The 23,466-nt window shown below is 32.9% G+C and overlaps 1 protein-coding gene across 2 annotated transcripts; it reads right to left on the reverse strand.

Annotated features, from left to right (window-relative positions):
• Nucleotides 1-23,080, reverse strand: Fancm (FA complementation group M). 2 transcript variants are annotated; one of them, XM_090174799.1, is made up of 22 exons: nt 23,015-23,080; nt 21,873-22,558; nt 19,946-20,199; nt 19,540-19,698; nt 18,674-18,920; nt 16,299-16,405; nt 15,662-15,749; nt 14,692-14,849; nt 14,333-14,539; nt 12,386-12,626; nt 11,537-11,676; nt 8,948-11,473; nt 8,435-8,495; nt 7,377-7,423; nt 6,827-6,959; nt 5,807-6,426; nt 4,947-5,006; nt 4,492-4,727; nt 1,570-1,649; nt 1,283-1,383; nt 542-636; nt 1-424 (listed from the first exon to the last, which is right to left on the reverse strand). In XM_090174799.1, exons 2-22 carry the CDS (start codon nt 22,528-22,530, stop codon nt 328-330), a joined length of 6,315 nt encoding a protein of 2,104 aa, XP_090030925.1. In that variant the 5' UTR covers nt 22,531-22,558; nt 23,015-23,080; the 3' UTR covers nt 1-327. The 2 variants fall into 2 exon arrangements, with proteins under 2 accessions (XP_090030925.1, XP_090030926.1); XM_090174800.1 differs by lacking the exon at nt 23,015-23,080 and adding an exon at nt 22,838-22,880.
• Nucleotides 23,081-23,466: the final 386 nt, after the last annotated feature.

Below are 23,466 nucleotides of genomic sequence, written 5' to 3' on the forward strand. Positions count from 1 at the left end.
TTTATTCAACTTATAGTTTTTCATTACAAAAATTTATTTATATCTTATAAAATGAAAAATTTACATAACAATTTGCAGCAAAATAGTGACATTTTGATTATAATTTTATTGGCCTAGTATGAGAATTGGTTGGTGTTTTAAACAAGGGAAATGTTTAAGGGCTTTTGTTGACATTCCTGCCCAACATATCTTGAAGATATTAATAATTTTCTTAGTTACACACCTTTATATTTTACATACATACATACAATAGCAGAATTAATCCTAATTTACATCCCTGATTTATGAAAAATAATTGAAATTGTTTACAGGTTTTCTAGTTACTAATTAGTAACATGGTGATATTCGATCATTTATAATCATGTGAATTTTCTTGGCCAAACGTTGAGAAATTTCTCCTTTTTCTTCAAGTTCTCTGATTGAGCTAAAGAAAATTAATTTGTTAAACTTTATTCCCACAATTATTGTATTTGCTAGTTTAAAAAAATTATTTGCTTGAACAATTTACAACATATTTCTGTAACAAGATAAAAATTCTTACCAGTTTAGGACCTGAGATATACTGATGAATCTCAAAACCAGATTAAGGGCAAGTCCGTGATTTACGTATGGCAGAGTTGTATAAAATTGCAATAACTGGTAAATAAAATTAAACGTTTTAAAAGTATACAAACTAATTATGTGGTTTCATTTTTAATGCAGAAAAAAAACCTCAGGTGTTATCAAGAATGTATTTATTCCATTGTGAGATTGACAATGTTGAGACCCACAGCCATCATGGTCCAATTTTCCATGGACATAAGTGGGGTGAAGGAAAAGTAAATGGGGTTGGAAGATGGAGCTTTAGGGAATCAATGATATACTGGGCTGATTTTTTTTTTTGCAGAAATAGCTTACTGTTGGAGAATCAAGGGGAACTAAACTATAATAACTAAAATATAAACAAATATATTCTTTGTGTAGCAACTAAATGGTAACTTTTTACACTTTGTTAGTTTAATTTAGTAGATTATTATTGTTACAGGTTGTATACTTATGAACAGAAGATATGGGTGATACAGCATGTTGGAAGGAAATTTTTGATTTAGTTTCTACTTCCTTTAATTTTCTAGATCTAACAAAAACTAATTTTCGTAAACAGCTAGATTGTGACAGCACTGCAGGAGCTACTTCAGCAAAATACACCCCACTGGTTTAATTAAGAATTTTTAAGGGTCTATTTCATGAATTATGACAAACATTACATAAATATTTGCCATTTTAACTTTTTCTAGTAACTTACCTCTTCCTTTTCTTTGGTCATTTTACAAGCTATTTTATAGTCTTGTAAATTCATTCCTTTTTCTTGGTGGACTATATCAGCTAAAATCTTTGCACTGCAGGCTGAAAAAAAAGATTCAATAATTGTAAATAAGTACAATACATAAGTGTGTCAGTTGCAATAATTACTGATAACTATGTAAAAATAGGCAACTTAAAAACAAATTATTAACAAAAAATGTGTGGTCTATGCAAAACTGAGACTCTTATGTTAAAGGTAATTATAAATTCATGTTACTATGAACTTACTTTGTGATTCTGAGTAGAACACTTTTGTCCCCAATTTGAAAACATTGTTCAACAATGTATCGGCATATATTGTCCGTGACCTGTGAAATAATAATAAAATCTTAAACACAATATCTTGCCTTTCATTACTATAAAAAAGACTTCTGACAATTTTTTTTAGGGCCTAAATTTTTTTCAGGCCCTGTGGATGTTTATAATCTTTTAATCAGTGGCGGATCCAGGATTTTTGTCGAGGTAGCTAGGCTAGAATGTTAAAAATGGCCCCCAACCACATATTCTAAAAACGAAATGTTAAATTTATAAAATTGTTGAAGGTGCTAAGTTAGACCAATTAAGTTATTAATTTAAAAAGAAAAAGCAATTCTTTTACTCTGTTTAGAAAACTCATCAACCACCTTCATGGAATTATCTTACAAAATATTGCTTAGATCTCTAAGAGATAACAACGATAAGTTTGAAAGACTATTTTCTCACATTGTTGTTCATGTGATTGTTTTTATTCTGTTAAGGGTGCTAAAACTCCTCTCGCGTGTCACGCTGTAAACCGAGCGTTTAACATAAGGCGTGTAACAACTTTTATTCCATCTTTAATGGATTTAGTATTGAATTCAAATCCCTCAAAAATATTAAAAATTGGACACTGAGGATCAGACGCCAATAAATAATTAAATACAGAAGAGTTATCGGTCAACCTCCTATTAATTTCTGTGGTAAATTTATCCAAAATCACGAAATATGTACTTTTTAATTTTGGCTCACGTTCATGTTTTTATTTTCCCTGTTTTCTAAGCTAGCATAAACTATGCACTCTTTCAATTTCTTACCAAACTACCCTTTTCCGTTGACCAAATTCACTCTTTAGATCTGGTATTGAAACATTTACTGTTTTGGCAAGTTAGGAAGCTTCGTCCCATATTTCAGTAAACTTAGTATCAGTTCTCATTTCTCTAAGTTCAGTAACTGTAGCTTTGCACAAAGCAATGGCTTGTGAATATGCCATATAGTAGATGGTAATGATTTGGGGGCCCCTAGATAATTACGGGTAGGCTGTAGCCTCCCTTTCTACCCCTAGATCCACCACTGCTTGTAATGGACTGAAATGAGTAAGTTTCAATAATGTCTGATGCATGTGACCAGTCTGGTGATAAAATAGATGAGAATGGTCCTTAACCTCAATATGACGTCAACTATCCCAATACTTCTTGTACTCAAAATCAGAGGTGGCGCTATATAGTCTATTTTAGTTGGGATCAAAATCACATTTAACCCGCCTCCAAAATTATTCCAAAGCCTCTTAAAAAACTTATTGTAAGCCCCCCCCCCCCCAAAAAAAATAGATATAATGATAAGTCACTTCATATGATATGGTTTTTGTATCTTTATCTGTTTTATGATATTTCTTGGGCAGACAATGCGAAAAGCGAGTCACATCATAATAAAAAGTAGTATACTCAAATTAATAACGAATATTGTAATTTCATTTTTTATGCCAACTTGAAATACTTTGGAAGAAAACTACAGATTATAGCTAATGGTTTTCCTAAAAAATGACAAAGAATTAAGAATGCATAGCAGAACTGATATTTTATAATAACACATTTCAAAGGACTCTCAGTACAAAGTCAGTTTTTGTTATAATAGGAACATTTTTGCTTTGTAGGAGAAAACTTCAATATTGTTTATGATAGACAGCAAGTTAAATTGATTATAAACATCCAAGCTAATTCTAATGTTTTTAATAATAAAATGAAGTTTAAACATTCATTCGTTTGCCGCATTCTATTTCTGCTCTTGAAATTAATAACGACTTTGGATTAATTTCAAGTAAATATAAACCCCATTTTAAGAAATAACAGCTAGACACACCCTTGTTAATGGCGAGTTCATTTGCTTTAATTGTTGAATGTACCCCAAGACAACCACCTATCTTAAAGGTCCACGGAATCGTTTGAAAACTTAGGCCAAATTCAACACCATCTACCACATTACTCAGGCATACCTTCCTGCTCCTCATTCTCAAAATTAAAACAATGCTGAGGCCCTTTAAGCTGGTTATAATATGGTGACCCAATGGTGAGGGTATTCAATCGAATTGTATTTGTTGGTAAACATAGTTTTCCATTACTTTGTCACCACAAATTCTGACACTACCTACTTATATAAATCTTATTTACTTATGAACATATTTGTTTATAATAACCGATCGCGTGGTGGCACCACCATCAGTATATTCTAGTATATAAAGCCATGCAGACACAGCTACTCACCGCACTCTTAACTTCTAGCTTCAGTCACTCACTTCAGCTGTGCCTATCTGCCTGGTATTATGTTTAAATGTAACTATTAACTATTGTCTCTCATGGCACTTGTAATGTTGTAAATATATATTTTAACCAAGTTTATTTTGTTCAAATACTTCGTCTAAAATTTTGTACCGTCATAAAACTTCACTTAACAGTATTATCAAGGGTACGTTAAGTTGCTCTAAAAAAAGCCATCGATTGCCGTAGGAAAATAAAAAAGTTACTGTATGACTTTTTGTATTTCCTTTTTTTGTTGTCACGATGCCTATCAACTCGAGGAGCCGATGCCCATCAGTGTTTTTGTTGTTTTTCCCAAGCACGCGGTCGTGAAGCACATGGAGAATGTTACTGACAGCCACGTATAGATGTCACTACTATTCGTAATGCCCATCGATGGCATTGATGAGGAAAAAAAGCATATAGTAATGTCAAATTTTTAGTACCGTCTGTCGCCTTTAGATGTCGCGATCCTTCATAAAATCCATCTATGGCATCGTTTAAAAAAAACGTACAGCAACATTTGACGTCACAATGCACATTCAAAAAATTGCGTTGGTTTTTAACATTTTACAGTAACAGAATGTACCCCTAGTGACTCTAGAAACCCTTTGCAACTTACTTTTTAGGGTTATGAGCATTACTTCTTTTAATTTCCAATATTAAGTAAGTCTTTTCAAAGTATTCATGCATTGTTTGTAATATCTTTTCTATCTTATCTTTATTAGCTCCATTCAAGAAATCAGTTGATGCAGCACGATAAATGCCCGCTCTGCTAGAAATTATATAATTAGCCCCCTTCATGGGCAGTACAATAACATGAACATGATGAATGTCTCTGAGAGTAGAAATTATTAGCTGAAAAAAGAAAATATTACATTAAAATAAATAATAATAATATTAAATTAAAGGGAATACAACTTTTAGCACTCTTTACGGAAGACCCCAACAATTTTAGGGCTCACCTCCGCAACAAACAACTTAATGTTAAAAGGATAAAGCGGCCAATATTGGAAGCCTTTTAGGGGCGACAGAATTTGTAAGGCTTATATTCCCTTTAAAAAACATTTTTCGTACCCTACTAGGTGCCAACTCTTTTGAATCTACAAAAACGATGTGTTTTCCTTCTGGTTGAACCTGATTAAATAAATAACAAGTAAATAACTTCACCTGCACTTCTTCAGATCATATTACTATAGTCTACCAAAAATCTACATCAGTTTCTTAATAAAAAAATTACCAAGCATAGATGATATGAAAGAACAATTTTCAACTAAAAGAGTAATGGTCTGGTGATAACCCATCTCAAAAGTAATAGAATACCTTGATTTTTTTTCTTTAATTTCTAGAGTTCCAAATTCCATGTGGCAATTTAGGACACTCATTCCATCACTATTTTATGCAAGGTTGGGTTGTGTTAAAATAGGGTTGTCACAGTTTTTACAGATTCTAGGTTTTCCCTGACTATTTCTAAAGATCCATGATTTACTTAAACTTTTTTAATAGTTCTAAAATTCGCTGACATTAAGACTCATTTTCAAATTCCCTGACTTTTCCAGGTGTTCTGTGGCAATCATGATAATTTTTTTTTAACTGTTGTTCAGAATTCTAAACTTAGGGCTAAAAGCCAGACAGGGTCCCAGTGAAGAGATAATGAATTTTTGCACTATTAATAAATATTAAAAGCTTCTGAAGTCTTACCTTTAAACTTTACGTTCATAAATAATTTGTTGAAAAATATTTAATAAAATGACAAGAAAATAACTTTTTGGGACACTCCGTCGGTAAAAATTACACGTAGAAAAGTGATTTGAAAAGAATGATCCCGACACAGGCTACTCAGACTGCATGAGCCCCAATAATTTTTATTTTTTAATGTTATGTTTAATGATATGCTTACAGTTAAAGAGTCGTGAAATATTTCAAATTTTTTTTACCATTTCCTTGAATGAAGAGGCGAGTGCATCTGGTGTTTTATCAACCTTAAAAACTTTTTCATTCAAATTGAAATTTGTACTTGATAATGATGCATTATTCTTCTGTCGTGGCTGTCCAACTAAAGACTTGTACCCAGATGTTGATGGTTTACAAAAATCTGGTAGTTTACTTGGTGATTTATTATCAGAGCATTGGGATAAATTTAAAGCACTTTCTTTAGATAGCCAATCAGTTCCCATACTTGAACTTAATTTTGGCATTGTTTTTACTACAGAAAAATATTTACTGTTCCGCATGTTACTTTGCTTTATAAAATGATTTTCGTCATCACTTGATGAATGGCTCAGTTCAACTATCCGTTTTCGTCGCACATTATTTGCACTAATAATATTGCAACTTTTCCTTTTCCGGGGAACTTTAACTGGTGTACCATCACCTGATTTGTCATTATTTCCCACACAAAAACTGTCCAATTCATAATCACTACAATCAGATTCTACAGCTTGTGAAAATATCATACTATTGCTGTTTGTTGGATTAAACTGTAATTTAAACTTATTCCCCTTTACTATGGCATCTTTTGTGGTTTTTATGTAAAGGCCTTTTATACTTTCTGGACCTGTGTGTAATGAAAAGTACAAAATGAAATAATGAAAACAACTGAACAAAAGTTATCGGATATATTAAAATTTTTAAGCTGCATTTTCTCTGACACAGATGGGAATTGACCAGTTCTAATGGTGGCTATTGTCATCCTCCATTTTTTATCTCACAAATCACCTCTTATATGTTTACAATCTCTGTAAGAAATGTTTCGCCACTGATCCAGCAGTTTTCATTCTTGGAATGTATAAATTTATTTTAATTTGTGAATGAAAATGCAGCTTACATTACTAGCTATTATTATCCAATTACTTTGATTTATTACCGTCTAATTAAGTTGAAAGATTATAATTTGAAAAAAAAAGTTACTTTATACTTACTGGTAATTTAGTGAAAACCATTACAATACAGCTTACTTTTAGCATTAAGGCTCTCTTCTGAATCATTAACAAAACTCTGGTCATATGAACCATCAATGCTTTCTCTTTCATCACTAGACAGAATTCCAGATACGTGAGCTTCGACATCAAGGAAATCATTAATATCACCCTTTAATGGTATAATAAAAAGAATACAATACACTATGATTTGTTTGTTACAAATTGAACCAAAAAACAATCAGCTAAGCTAATACCCAAGGCACCACCTTAGGCCCAAGTCATCTAGCGCCTTTTTTTGGCTTTAATTTGGGTGGTTGGGTTAAATGGCCTAGGAGGGTGGTGGCAAGCCCTTCATGTCACGCGAGCTAACTGTTCCCTACACTTACTATTACTATAACTCGGGGTAAAACCCTTTAATTAGTGGGGAGAGAATTTGCAAACTCTATGCAGGAGTTGTTCCAAGTTTTCACCCAGTGCCGCCAGCGGGGATCATCTCGGCTCCTCTTGCTGAGAGGGGAAAGTGCTAACCACTCCACCACCCCCACAAGATATAATTTTTTTAGCATAAATCTTATAACAAACAAACCTTTTTTTTCGTCACAATAACTCCTTTATGACAAAAAGAGCTTCTGTCTATCAAAATAAACAAGAATATTTAGAAAAGATCAATGGGCCTTATTTTTCAATCATTTTATTGAATTTTTAAATTTAGGAACCACATATGAGTTAAAAAGTCTAATTTTAAGTTAATTATCTGCCCATGATTTACTAGATTGCATAAATTAATAACTTCCCAGAAATAGTTTTTGTTGATCAACCCCAGGCAAAACTAATTAAACTAATTCATTATTGAATGTTGTTTGAGTTAGAAATTCCAACCTTTTATTTTGCTAATAAAATAAAGTATGTTTTAATTTATACTTAGGGTGAATGACTTAGTTGAGGCGATTTTTAGAATTGCTTTCCATCACCCTTGATGTTTAATTCTGACACTATGGAAACCCACTGGCATTGACGTTTTTCTTCCACAATTTCTCAAGCTGGGGTAAATTCAATAATGATGCCCGTGGATAATCTCAATATAATCATTCTCCCTAAATATAAAAAATACATTCTTGATACAACTATTATAAGCTGAAGGTGATGTGCAAATTAAAAATATGTCTATTTAAGGAGTCAAAAAGTGTTGAAGATAAAAAGCGTTATCGGCTTTTCTCGTTTAGTTTTTTTTAATAGGTTAAAAAATGTTTATTGTAAATAAGATATATTTTTAATCACTAATCTTATATTACTATTTTTTAACCTTATGTGTATATATATTCGCTTACAGCGTTTATTATTGCCGTCACTCCTAATATGTCGTTCATCTTGTAAAGTACTCATTCTTAATAAACGTTTGTTTTTTTTAAATCACTACGTTATGATTTTCTTACCAGTTTCGTTAGTTAGTTAGTGTAGGGTAGCTTTGCTGATTAACATTGGATTTAAAACTCCAATAAAAAGCCAACTTTTTAAACCCTTAACTAAAAAATCCTCTCCTCTTTTGTCTAAAAATAATTTAAATCCCATATCTTTAAATCAGTTCCTTCAATAGATATACAGGATCAAAATAGGTTTAAGAGTAGGATAGACAATCTTCATTACCTGATTTTGGAATCTTGGGAGACGGTTCTTCGGGCATAACATTTTGTGAAAAAATGTCATCCTAAGAATAAAAAAAAAGCATACATCAACAAGCAAAATAAGAATTATTACAGCAAAAATATTAGTTCAAATCAGCAGGTATGAATTAAGAGAAAAATTACAGCGTTTAAAACAATTGCAAACATAACAGAGGTGTAAATGAAATACCTAATTCTTTTTCTATTTAACAAGCCAAGATGATCACTGAAAGCCCACAGAATTGTATTGGAAAAATATCAAATTTGCCGTCAATAACATTTTTTAAATAAAGGTAAATATAGGATTTTTTTTTAAATTATAGAAAATTTGGATAAATAATTGGGAAAGCTAAGTTTGAAGAAACTTTGGTTTTGGAAAAAATAAAAATGCTGTTCCATTTTATACTATACAAATTAAAAACATAATCTAGATTATATCATATGTATACAAGAACACATTATTGAATACTATACCATTAAAAACTTGAATTATTACCTTTATTACTGCAGTTTTTTTTCTTTTAACTCGAATGGGTGAATCATGTTCATCTGAAGTAATATCAGTATTAGGCAGCTGATTAGATTTGGGTATATCTTTTGGCTTTTGAAAAAACAAATCTTCATCACTTGAGTCAACGCCTAGATCAAAGTTGGCAAACACTTTTTGAATAGTCACTCCTTTAGATTGTTCTGAGTCCTGAACAATATCTGATTTCAAAATATTATTCTTAATAGAGTTTGATGATTGCTTTGGGTTACATTTAACTACAGCCTCTGGTGTTGGTGAGAAATCGTCACAGGATGAGATGTATTTTGGTTTTTGAGAAAACAAATCTTCATCACTCGAATCCACTCCTACATCAAAGTTTGCAAAAACTCTTTGACTAGTCACGCCTGTAACTTGATTTGTGGCCTGATTGATATCTGATTTCAAAACATCATTCTTAATAGCATTTGATGATATACCCTCAAGTTTTTGTGAAAATCCATCACAGGATGAGTCAAGTTCGAGGTCAAAGTTTGCCATTGATCTTACGAGAGTGACACTCTTTTCAACCACTTTTGGTTTTTGAGAAAACAAATCTTCATCACTTGAATCCACTCCTACATCAAAGTTTGCAAAAACTCTTTGACTAGTCACTCCTGTAACTTGATTTGGGGCCTGATTGATATCTGATTTCAAAACACCATTCTTAATAGCATTTAATGAAATATCCCCGAGTTTTTGTGAAAATCCATCACAGGATGAGTCAAGTTTGAGGTCAAAGTTAGCCATTGTTCTTATGAGAGGGACACTCTTTTCAACCACTGTTTCTGACTTTGCAATTGAATTTTTGTTCTTGACATTTGATAAATCTTTGATAGGGGTAAATCTATTTTTACAAAATTTATCAGTTGTTAAACTAGAATGATTTATGTAGTTTATCATTTGAGTCAATCCAACAACACATGATTGGTTTTGAAATTCTGTACTAGACACATTTAATGAGTTTTTACTAGGAATTTTAGTATTATCACAGAGTTCCTGCTCTTGGTATATCATTGACATCTGGTTTGTGTTCAATTCTCTTCTATTGCTACTTTTTGGTAAACTGGTATTTTGAACTATTTCCTTAAATTTGTGTTTAGGAGTGGATGAAAGAGCAGTTTGGTAACAAAATGAAGGCTTTGGCAAGTCAATCTCTATGTCGGAATCAGAGTTAATATGACAGCTCTTTACATTTGGAGACCTGTTCATTACAAAGATATATTTTTCTGGACAATGATTCCCTATTAGCTTTTTCTCATCAATGCTATTAAAAATATCATCATCTTCAAATTCTATATCAAAATTAGCAATTACGTTATCCTTCAAAATATCACGAATATTGGTTTTTTCCACATCAAAATTATCTTTCATCCGTTGTTCATGAGTAACAATTTTTTCCACAGTATCAAAACTATCTTTCATCTTTAGCACACAGGTATCAATTATACTAACAGCAGTATCAATATTACCTTTCTTGTTAGGGTCATGATTATCAGTCATATCAACAACATCAATATTATCTTTTATCCTTGGATCATAGGTACCAATTTTATTAGGAGTATCAAAATTACCATTTTTTCTTTGACCATGATTATCATCTTTATAAAATTTATGCCCTGTCTTTGGTACAAGACATTTTATCTCTAAACTAAATGATGGTAAATCTATTGAATCTTCTTCAGGCAGTTCTTCATTCTGAATATCAAAATTGAGAGGAGCTCTCAATATTGTCTTTTCACCATGATCGAGTGGTTTAAAAGGTTTTAGTTTTGAGAACTGTAAGAAAGAGAACTTCTCGTCGTCACTGTTATAACCGTCATCAGAATTCTCAATTTCCTCAATGGCCTCAACAATACGTTTTACAGAAAATATTTCATTCAAGTCAACAGGTGATAAAGGAAATTTAAATTCAAAATCCAGTGATGGTGGACTTTTAAGACACTTCCTACTGGATTGGGAAAATTTAACTAATTTATCTACCTTAGGTACTATTGGAGGTGGAGATCTAACAATAAATGGTTCAGTTTCAGGAGCTACAGGACTGCTCAACTCGATAATTGGCAAGGTTGCTTTTAGTGGATTCTTCCAAGTTTTGAATGGAATGACGTTTACATTTGCAGGAACCACAGAAATACCACACGATTCATCACCACTACTCTCACTCCACATAAAAACAGGAGGTTTCTTTTTCAATTTCTTTTTTACTCTTCCATCTGGTGGTTTGTCAGTTTCAGAGTCTTCGGAGATTTGTTTCCTTTTAGGATTGTTCGTAGAGATAATTTCTGTAATTTCAGGGGCTGGTTTGGGCAAATCCTCTAGCGCAAACGTCTCACTCGGCAAAGTGGCTTGAGCTTCAATATATTGCATAACATTAACAAGAATGTCAGTTTTATTTGAGTGACTAGCAAAAAAGCTTTGATTTTTGGTTGTTTGCCACGGAGTCCACTTAGAAAGGTTAATACGGTTTTGATTTTTACATTCATCGCTGCTATTCTGAAAATGAAATAACAGTTTAGTCTCAAATGTGAAAACAATAGAAATAAAAAATTAAATAACCTCAGAATCAGGAATTGACAAAAATTTGGATTTTGGTAAAAGAGGTATTTCATCATCTTTAATTTCGAATTTTCTGGACCAATTAAGATATTCTGCATCAGTTAAATAAGAACTCTCTAAAGTCTTCTTTTTTGTAGAATCTTAAATAATAATGAATGTTATTTATTTTAATTCAAAATTGACTAAAATAAGGTATGAGTTAACTATATTAATAGTAATCCAAGATAATAATTGGTTTTAAACTCAATATTAGATTGTAATTCCCATTACAGTTACATCTTGATAGTGAAAAGTGAGGAAATAATGCAAACTAATTTTGAATTAAACTACTTTTTTCAATATATATATATCGATTTAGATGCATTTAATAATGATCAATTGGCATAATTGATTTAACTCATCATGAGACTTTATTGTGATTTACCAAGGCAAGGTGAATTTCTAGATTTACCTCTTATCTTGGTTTTTGAAAACCTTATCTTAATTTTTACAAACATAGAGGAATTAAACAACAATCTATTGCGTGTTAAATTTATAATTTTGACCAGAATGGATTCTTCTCCTTTACAAGGTTTAGACAGTATTTTCTATCTGTGAGCAAAGTCAAGAAATTAAAAAAACATTGTTTATTTGGCTACTCTACCATTTTAAAATATATTTTAGAGTTTAAAATATTTAACATTTCACCTTTAAAAAAACTACACTATTTCAAATTCTCCACCCTATGATTGATAATAATATGTTTAAATCTTATTTAATTTTTTTTTAATTTTCACACTTTTAATGAATTTCATTATTGATTAATCAACTAGCACTACTCAATTATAAGAGCATACATTTGGAACTTACTTAGTTTATCAAACATATTAGAGATATTACGATTTTTAACAAGGGAGGTGTTATCTCCTTTCTTTGAGCTTTTTAAAAGCTTTGACTGATACTGATTGACAGTCATATGCATTTTTAAGCAAACTGGGTTGATTCCTAGCGGTACCATTCTTGGACATCCAGGATGAAGATACTTGACAATTGATTGAGATGTCAAGGCAGAATCTATGCATCTTTTCTTGTACTGTCCTTGATTGTATTTCTAAAACCAAAAAAATATACTTAAACTATACTGATTTAAAAATTCTCCTTTAGGTTGAGTGTAGACTTCAACAGTCAAACACCTCATTTTTATATTCAAGGGCAAAACAAGGCGTGATGCAGGTGGGATGAAATTGTCATATCTGATGTTATGCTATATCTTTGATGGCTGAAAGCAGACTAACACACTGACTCGGAATACAATCTAGGGTTGCGTCCAGTAACCCTGAACATTGAGACTGTTTACTCTGCTGTACAATTTTTAGCATACGCGGTTTTGACGTCACGTTAAAAACGTTTAGTCAATCAAGTCATCAGCTGAAGGAGCAGATTATTTTGTTGATGTCGCAGCACAGAGGAAGGTGTAAAAATCGTTCAACAACATCTGACAAGGGAGTCACAGTAAACATGAAACTGTATCCAACCATTGAGCGTTACTCAACGCAGCCTTGGAATACATGACGCAGTGCTACCAGATCTGTTATTAAATATTACCCATTTAAAGAATTTCTACCACTCGGTATCCGTAAGACAAATAAATTCCACTAGAAATAATTAGCATTACTTTTAATATACTCGAATGAGAGATCCTATGGTCTGAAGGTGATTCTACAAGGAGGGAGCTTTTAACTTTTAAGGGGTGGTCCCCACAGCAACTGCCCACGTTCTGCCTTACTCCCTCCTTTATACTAAGGTTATAGGGGGCGCTTTAGTCACTATTGGCGTGGCGCCAACTTTGGGCCTTACAATACCACGACTGTGATGAGCCCGGCCGAATTACTTAAAGGACGTCGCCTGCGCACACTCTTGGATTTGGTTCATCCCTCAAGTATGGGGTTACGGCGGACAGGCTCGGGAGTTTCATGTGGGCAATCAAGTGCTGACTAAAGACTATCGGCAGGGACAGTCGTGGACTCCTTCAACTGTTCTCAGCCAGGCCGATCGAGTACAGAACTTTACAGTCCAGACGAGTAACAATCACACATGGCACCGTCATGCGGATCAGCTGTGGTGTTACCGATTACCATCCAAGGTTCGTGTTCCCCTGTGACTCACCGACTCCAATAGTAACACGTAGTAATGAGTCAATTCCGGAACCCGACTCAAACCAGAATAGTTCACCACCAACACCGATACCAAGAAGATCTACTCGGATATCAAAACTCCCTAATCGTTTTACTGTACATTGATTTAAAATAACCTTTTAATAGAGGGAGAGGTGTGATAACGAGGTTATCTATTTTTGTATAATGTTTTTTACAACTCAATCAAAGGTCATTCGCCTGTATATATAAAGGGATGTTCCCTACTGAATAAAGCAGTTGTTGTTTGGATCCGTAAAGGAAATAACTTGTTGTTCTTTATAACTAATTACAGGTACCTACGAAGTTATTACAATTGTAATCTTAAGTCATCTCTTAAAAACCATTTATATTTGTGATAATAAAAAGTTTTACGTCCACCTTTTGTCCTTACCATTCAAGAAATTTATCAACCTTCTGACATTGAAACGCTAGCTCATGGCGCAATAATAAATAAATTTCTTAAATAAGCAAAGTGTATTTCCTGTCACTAAATACCACTATTCTTACTTTAAGTTTAAGCCATGGATAATATTTTAATAAACTTCAACATTACAAAATACCTTTATCATAACTTATTAATTGAAATATCAGATTAGAGTAGAGTAAAAACTTTGCAACTTACTAAATCTTCTTTCCCTTCTGTCACCAGAGATACAACTGTGCCATCTCTTTTCCTACCAGTTCGTCCAACTCTTTGAACTAGCCTGATGGGGGATTTGTGGGCATCGTAACAGATAATAAGGTCAATTTCCCCGATGTCCAAACCTTCTTCACCAACGCAAGTTGACACAAGAGTATTGTATCCACCTGCTCTAAAACTGTTAACAACCTATTAAAATAATAAAAACACACAAACATCTTTTTTTAGTCACTAGCCACTCAACCCAATACCTAAAATTATCTTTAACTAAAACCGATTTGCTAAATATTTTAAAAATTGGTAATAATTTTACTATTTTATGGAACTTGATAAAAACATACCTGAAGTTGCACTTTCTGTGAAATTCCTTTGCTGTTTTTGCTATTCTGTCCAACAAATGCCATCGCTCTTACTGTGGGTTCATGATTTTTTAGCATTTCAACAATCTCTTCAACACTTTCTCGATAATTGGAAAAAATCATAACTCTTGTCGATTCAACTGTTGAAATGAAGATAAAAATCCAATGTAAGAAATGATATGTAAATGAAGTACCAGATAACAATGGCTGGTATATTGGCATATGACGTAATTGGTTAGAGTCTGACAGAGTGGCAGATCTGCCAATTGCAAAAAAATGTCAGGGTATGAAATTAAATTTTTACCATATAAAATCAATTAGTTATCATAGACTTTGCGAGGGCTGATCACTCTGCGTAATCAGTGCATATGCTTCTTGTAGAGAGTAGGTAATCTCAGTATAATATGTGTACTCTTTGCGTATTCCGTTTAGTCAGTTTACAAGCAAACTCTAAGTGATCACACCCATAGGCAGGGGGGGGGCATCAGGTAGAGTCTGCAGAGGTGACTTTAGTACACCAGATTTTGTACGTCCCAAGTACTCAGGGTTGTACATTTTTATATTTCGTTTAAATTGAAAAATTATTTACTTGACTTAAACTAGCTGATTTAATTTTTTATTTTATTGGCAAATTGATTAAAAGTTGCATGCATCAGTAATGTAAACTAAAACTTAAATTGACTTAATTTTAATCAGCACTTGTAATTTAATTTATTCTGAATTGGCATTGATGTAGAAACTATTTTTGTAAATTTTTTCAAGTAGAAGAGGGGATTTAAATCAAAGATTTGAAAAATCATTTGATTCTGATCAATTGACTAGTGTCCTAGCTGTCCCAAATCTTTTCAATTGTGCAATCGCTTTGACACATTCAATAACCAATATTGTTTTGCATCACACTCATGTGTATTATGTTGATTAGTATTATTACTATGACAATTTTGGTCCTAACCATCATAAGTATTTTGAAAATGATTTAGAACAATTTCCTCCAACTTCTTCAACTTGGGATGTCCATAAGGAAATTTTCCACTCACTACCTTTAAATAATAAAAGGTTAATTGTCAGTTTGTTATTACTTCATACAATTTTTAAATATAAATACAAATAACCTTTCAATGTTATTTCCTCTAAAAAATACAAACCACAGTTTTGCTCTGTTTTTAAATATGTGCATTTAATTGTAGCTATGTAATTTCGTAAAGAACATTTAAAATTCCAATAGCGGGATAATTATTTGTTAAGAATTAGGACGCTAAAAATGATAGGAATAAAAGAGAACATTATCCTGACATACCACGAACAATAGCTAAGTCTTAACTATGGATATAAACCACTCCCTAACAGCACTACACTGATTTCTGTTTCAAGTAATTTTTGTTGCATAAGCATTTGTAAATTTAATTAAAATTTGTACTTTCCTGATTATGAACTTGGTCATATTTTAAGATACTTAACAACTGAATATTTAGATGAAACAATTATCATACATCATGGCGAATGAATGAATAAAAACTCCTAACATACTTAAATCTTGAAGCAAATGTATGTATAAAATTCTATGAAGAACAAATGATAACTCTATTTACATTAGTTTCGTGTTTCTCTTTAAGTAATTGAAATATTTCATGAAAATCCTGGTTGTTTTCCAAATATTTTATAACTCTTTCTTGAGCTACTGCTTCAGTCATGTTTCCTGAAATATATAATATAGAGTTATTAATACCTACTGTAGTTACATATGCTATGCTAATTAACTCCTCAAATATGTTATATTAGGATGCTTCTATTCTCCTGAAAAATTAAACTGCTCTGAGGTTTCTTTCTCTATGGATCCTATGCCCGGTGGAGGGCTGAATGATACGTTGGAACTGATTGCTCAGATGGAAGAGCTAGAAGTTTATAATAAAAGATGGGTTACAAATATACTTTATCTTCCCCTCTCCTTCCAAAATGTATAATTTTTATATTTCTAAATGTTAAATAGATATTTCCATAAAATTTGAAAGTCAGACGATTACATTTATGGCACTCAGGAAATGGTTCTCAATAATAATGCTTTTGACAATAGGGAACATAGATGGATGAAATAGAACATACTTTTATTGAAATAATTTTTTTTGGGTAGACAACTATCTAGAACCACTGCTGAGTCACTAACATTAACTTTTTTATCTAATAGAATATGACCTAGAGTGGCACTTATCTTGGGAATTTACTAAATTTACACTGATCTAATCTTGTGCGTTTTGTTCTGTTTATATTTCAAAATTTCACAGCATTTGGGACAGTTATGATGTCATAATGTTGAGCTAAACCTGTACTGAATCTCATTTTGCTAAGACAATAATAGAGAGGTCAAGCCTGAGATTGAAAAGAATAAAGGAAAATACATTGAGGTGTAGACGTAGCTTTATGAAGTCTATTATTATTATTAATATTAATGAGTGAGGAGAAGGGCAAGACAAATGCCCCTTCATGCACTTTGACCAGTGGTTAATTGTGCAACCTCAGACCTTATGACTTAAAAAGTACAATATCTGTCATAAAATAGAGAATCTGCTTGACCGGCATGTTAAAGAAATCAGAGGTTTCCAATTGATTCATACCAAGATGGTCGCACCTACAAAGTACATGAGAGGAAGTTTCCTCCTCAACCTGACAAGCCCTACAGATTTAATTGTCATTGATTCCAATCAAGTAAAGATGTCTGTTAAGCAAGCAGTGGCCTGTTAGTTGCCAACGACCAACCTTGAAGAGCGAGAGCAACTATTTTGCTTTCTGCCTAGAGGGGCCCGGAGATACTCTTTAGCCTGCCTTTGACCATCCATCTCAAGCCAAAGCCTGAGTTGGTGGCCAGTCATGGAATCTGAGATAAGGCCGCACACTATGCTCGAGGGGAAAGGAATGGCAAGTTCAGGACTTAAGAACCCAGTCTCTGCCCCCTTCTTGGCTTTATCATTACCATAGAACCCCCAATGACCAGGAACCCAATAAACCTGAACTTTATTGTTGGTGCCTAGCTCAATACATTCCTGAACCTGCACCATAATAAGTCTTAGACCCATTGGGAAAACAGATTGATTTTTCCTCTGGCTCCTATGGTTTTGTAAATAGTCTAAGCTCCTAACTGATTTTCTAGCACAAGCTTGACTAAAATAAAATAATAAATAAGAAATAAATGCGTAAGTAAAAGGTTTATTTATTTAAAAACTGACTATAGTTTCGGCATAACATTATGCCATTGTCAAGGGCATAATGTTATGCCAAAACTATAGTCGGTTTTTAAATAAATAGACTTTTTACTTACGCATTTATTTGGAGTTTATTATTTTATTTTAATTATGCGCGTAAGGTGTTTCCCAAATATTGTTTTATACACAAGCTTAACCTCTATATTGATATTCACACTATCTTTCCAGGTATCAAAGGCTATAATTTCTATAACTTGAGATTTTATTCTTGGGGTTTCTATTTTAAGAAGCCATCATTTAATCCTCTATACCCAAATAATAAATTTTAAATATTATGCAGGGTATATTCGATACCAAAATAAATAATTGCAGGAAACTATATATGTATATACTTGGAATGTCTAAGGAAGACTACGGTGGCCCTGGTTATTCTGTTAGAAATAGGCCTTGTTTACTGCAGAGATTACACTCGCAATGGTACTTGGCGCCTATCAACATTAAGCCTGGTCCTGAATAGAAGTTAACTTAGCTTCCTTGTTCTTTTTTAACCCTCTAAATACAAGGATTTTACGTGGAACTAGAACAGTTTCCCAAAAAAAGTAATTCATAAGACTTCTTTGATTCTTACTATTGACGGTTCTTTGATTCTTACTATTGCCCTAGTTTAAGCCCCCCCCCCCCCTGGTTTCTCGAGCTGCTTTCACAGCAAGGTGGCAAAGAATCCTTACACATTCCTCATATATAGTTTCCTGATAATAATGATAGCGTACCTTTCATATATTTATAAAATGATCTAGTCCCATGAGAACAAAGCAGCTCATATGCGTGATAGAGTGTGATACCGATAAGAAATTCCAGTTGTATTGCACCATCCATAAACTTTGTCAGATTTGCAGGAGGGTTTTGAGTAAAGGCTTCTTTTAGTTTAAGCATACCAAACTGTGTTAATGATTCTGGATTTATATTTTTGTTTATAGCTTTCTTTTGCTCTAGCTTGACCAATAGAAATTTCAAAACCTTAAAAAATTTAAATTATTAGCATTGATGGACATTAAAATGGTTTTTAAAGTCTATAATTATTTTCCATAAGTGTGTCAGATAGTTTAAATAATTACTGATAGCTATGTGTGAGGGGACGTAAATGAAAACCCTATTTTAAAAGTATTGGCATCATTCCTTGCACATTTTCCCCTTACCAAAAATTAAGTGGTCTAGGAACTTGGTTTTAAGTTTGTATTTGGGACAAATACCAACTAAAACCATACATAAAAACAACTTATTACCAACTAAAACCATACTGCCAACTTAATATCCACTTATTACCCCTTTAACTAGTTTATTGAAAAATGCTAACAACTTTAAACCAACTTAATACCAACTAAAATGTGTATACCAACTAAATACCGACTAAAAGCCAACTTATTTTTTGGTATGGGGATCCCTACAATGACGAGGCTGATAAATTTTTTTTCGCATGTCTGAAGTACACAAAAAAATAACGGGCTCATTCTAGAAATGGCTATTATTAAAAAGGTCGCAGACATGAAATAGGGAACTGCCACACTTATGAGAAACACAACCATAAACTTACAAAAATACTGGAAATGTAATCCAGTGTCTGACATATCAAGCGCACTTTTATAAATTTTTCTTTTATGGTGAGTAGCTCTGGATCCATTTTAACAACTTCTTTGCGAATTGTTCTTGTATGTGTGTAGGGGGTTATATCAGGTGAATCTTCGGAACGTAATTCAACGTGAGATATTAGCAGATTACTCAAAACGTTTTTGACAGCCTATAAATTAGGATTAGACAGATTTCAGAAATAAATTTAAACTTGTATGAATATTTTTATTGCAGTATTTATTGAAAGAAATCACAATAGTAATGAATTGTTAGTAAATAGTTTACATTTTAACTAATGTATTTATTATTTATACCAGTTATTCTACCATAATACCAACCATAGTCAACTGTAACATAATGGCCAGTATTCTGGGTAAGTAATTTTGAAGTATACAGTAAAAGATGCTGTTACTCACTTCCATATCTCCACCAGGTGTGGCACTGAGACCGATGACCCTGAACTGGGATGTTGAGGCTTGAAGAAGTCCTTTAATAACCTCACAGTAGGCATGATTTCCCTGAGCTTTATGTGCTTCATCAACTACAAGGCACTTTAACAGGTTGACAGGGCAAACACCTCTGCTTATATCATTCATAATGACTTGTGGTGTTAAAAAAAATACACGCTTGCAGAACCATTTCTCTTTCCTTTTCTCTGGAGCATCTGACCCTTGAAAATGAAAAATATAATACAGATTTCCCATACCAAAAAATAAGTTGGCTTTTAGTTTGTATTTAGTTGGTATACACATTTTAGTTGGTATTAAGTTGGTTTTAAGTTGTCAGCATTTTTCAATAAACTAGTTAAAGGGGTAATAAGTGGATATTAAGTTGGCAGTATGGTTTTAGTTGGTAATAAGTTGTTTTTATGTATGGTTTTAGTTGGTATTTGTCCCAAATACAAACTTAAAACCAAGTTCCTAGACCACTTAATTTTTGGTAAGGGTTAATACCTTGGTCCTCATATTAATCTCATTTAACATAAGTCTTTAAAATAAGTTTTATATATTTTGTCATAATAAAAGTATAGATGGCATAAGCCTATAAAGAACAGTCTTGTTCAGAGGGAAGTAAGACACGTTGCTCAAGTTAGCATCATGGTATTGTTCGTTTGACCTCTGTAACTCGCATAAGGAGTTAAATGTTTTTCTAATAAAAAAATTATCTTTTGTGTTGACAAGTTGAGTAATTCTTTAATTAACACGCATAAGAATAAGTATGTCTATTTTGATAATATTTAAACAGACAGCAATTTACAGTGTTAAGAATGAAATTAAAGAGTTAGTAATATAATAATCATATTATAGGTGAATGGTAGAATTCTTTCTTTTCAATATTTTATTAATCATAAAATTGTAGAAATAATTTTCAGACTTATAACTTTAAATTAAAATTATTTAGAATCAAACTATTATTTATAATAATTCACCTTTATTTCATAAGGAAATAATGGTGGACTAGGGTGTCCCTCCGTCAGATAAAGAATTATATTGAAAATTTTAATCCACTACCTTCTTGGTTATTTTAAACAATATTAGGTATTTGATCAGTTATTTGATAAGTTTATAACTATGGTTCTTCATATTAAATTGATACTGTGAGCCGTTTCTAAAATGCCCAAACATTTTTATTTGCCTCGTTATCATAGAGAAATAATTCTGAGGCATAGGACTAGGGTCTAAAATTAGTTTGCTTAAAATTGTGTATGTTTCCGACTAGAGGTGCTTATTATTTAGGCATGAGGTCCATTCTACATCACTCCATCTCAGACATATTGAGATGGAGAGCTGAAACTTGATGAATCAAATCTACCATAAGTTAATAATGCGTCTAAGTAAACAAATAAGCCCTTTCAAGGTCTAGAAATTGTGATGTATCTCCAATTCCCCAGATAATTAAAGGTTTAAAAAAAATATCGGATCAAACACTGCTGTGCAGTCGAGAATTAAACTAAATTAGGCAGGGCAGGGGTATGTTACTAGGTGGAGGGGGAAATGATTTTTTTCCACCACTGAGGCTCTGATGGGGGAAACAAAAATTCAGCTAGGCTCAGCTAGGCTTATACCAGGTAAATACCAAAATTTATCCAACTTTAGACAGTTCAGGGTTAGAGAAACGTCGGCTTCAGCAGTACAAGGTTGTGTGAAGGCTACATTGATATGCAGTGTGCAGACAGAATAGGTTTATTTTGACAAACGTATTCGAAATAGGCAGCACAGTCATTTCACTACTAAGAGGCATCATACACTTATGAATTTACACAGAGATATAACAAAATAGGTCTTATTATTTTCACCAGATGGTATATGGACAATACGTAACTATCATAGACTATTAACTTACCAAGGAGAACTTCAGTGTGTTCCTGCGGAATACCCATTATTTTAAAACAAGCTTCGATTTGCTGGTTCACCAATGGTCTTGTCGGAGCCATAAACACAACTTTTCCTTGTGGATACCAACGATAAAAATTGTACATGATTACTGCAGCAATGAATGTTTTTCCAAGTCCAGTGGGTAAAACAACCATGGTGTTTTTGAAAAGTGCAGATTGTACAATGTTAAACTGATACTTTCGAAATGGATAATTAGTTGGATATATCCAGGATGATCCGGCTTGAAGATTAAATCCTGGCAAATTTTCTAGGGGTATCTGTTTTGGTACACTTTGAAGTCCACTGGGTCCAGGATGATCAAGATAAGAAATACTTGCATTAGCATTTATAGGATCGAGTTGATTAATGTCTCCAATTTCATTATTTATATTTTGTGCTTTATATTCTTTCATACTAATCTCCAATGCCATTGCCAACATTTGGTCATCATCTGATGGAAAATTTCCCAACTTCTCATCATCACTATCAATTGCAATGGGTTCATCATTATTTGGCCAAGTCGTTTTATTTCTATTCAAAGACAGTCCAGATGGTCCTGCTTTGTTCTCATCTGGTTTTGTAGCCCATGCTTCAAATAATGTTTTTTGCTTTTTTCTTTGGTCCATCTTTTAAAATTTGAATGTAGCTTTTTATCTATATTATAAAACTTGTTATGTTAAAGTTTTAAAATTTCTATGAAGACTTGGAAAATAAATAAACATGTTGATTATGCCTAGTATGTCTTCTGGGCGACTGTGTTTTCCCAGATAAGCTTCGATAACCCCCAAAAAAATTAGTCTTTTTAATTTTGTTACATTTTAATACAGTTCTCTCTCCATTCCAACAATGATTCTCGAATTTGTCACAGTTTTATTTGTCCACTACTTTAATAACCCAATAGTTAAGGAAAAACCTCTAGAAACATTTCCATACTTTTGAAAGCTTTGCCTGACTCCCACGTCATGATAAGTTCAGTAAAGAGCTTACTGACCACATGATGGTCAAAAACTTTCATACTAAGTTATCAACATTAATGACGTATTCTGCCTTTATACTCCAATTTAAAAACCATGCTAGAGGATTAGGGAAAAATACTTATCGAAAACGTACGGTTTGAATAAATTAAAACATCTCTTAAACAACTGATATTTGGGTATTTGCAGTTAAATTTTGTAATTCACTAGTTTAATTTTTGATTTAAAGATCCATTTATTTCCACAGATTTTCAAGTCGCGCGCCATGACAAGATAAATAGTTGAATCTCCAGCAGACAACTTTAACATATTTTAAACGGCATTTTATTTTTGAAGAGACACACACATCGGTGTCGACCCTAGGCCGTAGACACCAACACACACAATAACTGATTAATCAGGGTGAGATATGTGTAACAGTCACCGTGAGTCACGCCAATGGGGGATACGTGGGGACAGGGGTGGGGACACCCGCGGCGGAAGTATCCTGACCACCTGTTGGGGGATTGGTGGTCGTCCTCACAAACTCTACCTCCCAGATGCTGGGATTACAGGAGTGGGCCACTACTCCCGGCATTTTAAACGGCA

The sequence above is a fragment of the Leiobunum rupestre genome, chromosome 5 (assembly GCF_980474605.1).
Source record: "Leiobunum rupestre chromosome 5, qqLeiRupe1.1.hap1, whole genome shotgun sequence".
Taxonomy (NCBI): Eukaryota; Metazoa; Arthropoda; class Arachnida; order Opiliones; family Sclerosomatidae; genus Leiobunum; species Leiobunum rupestre.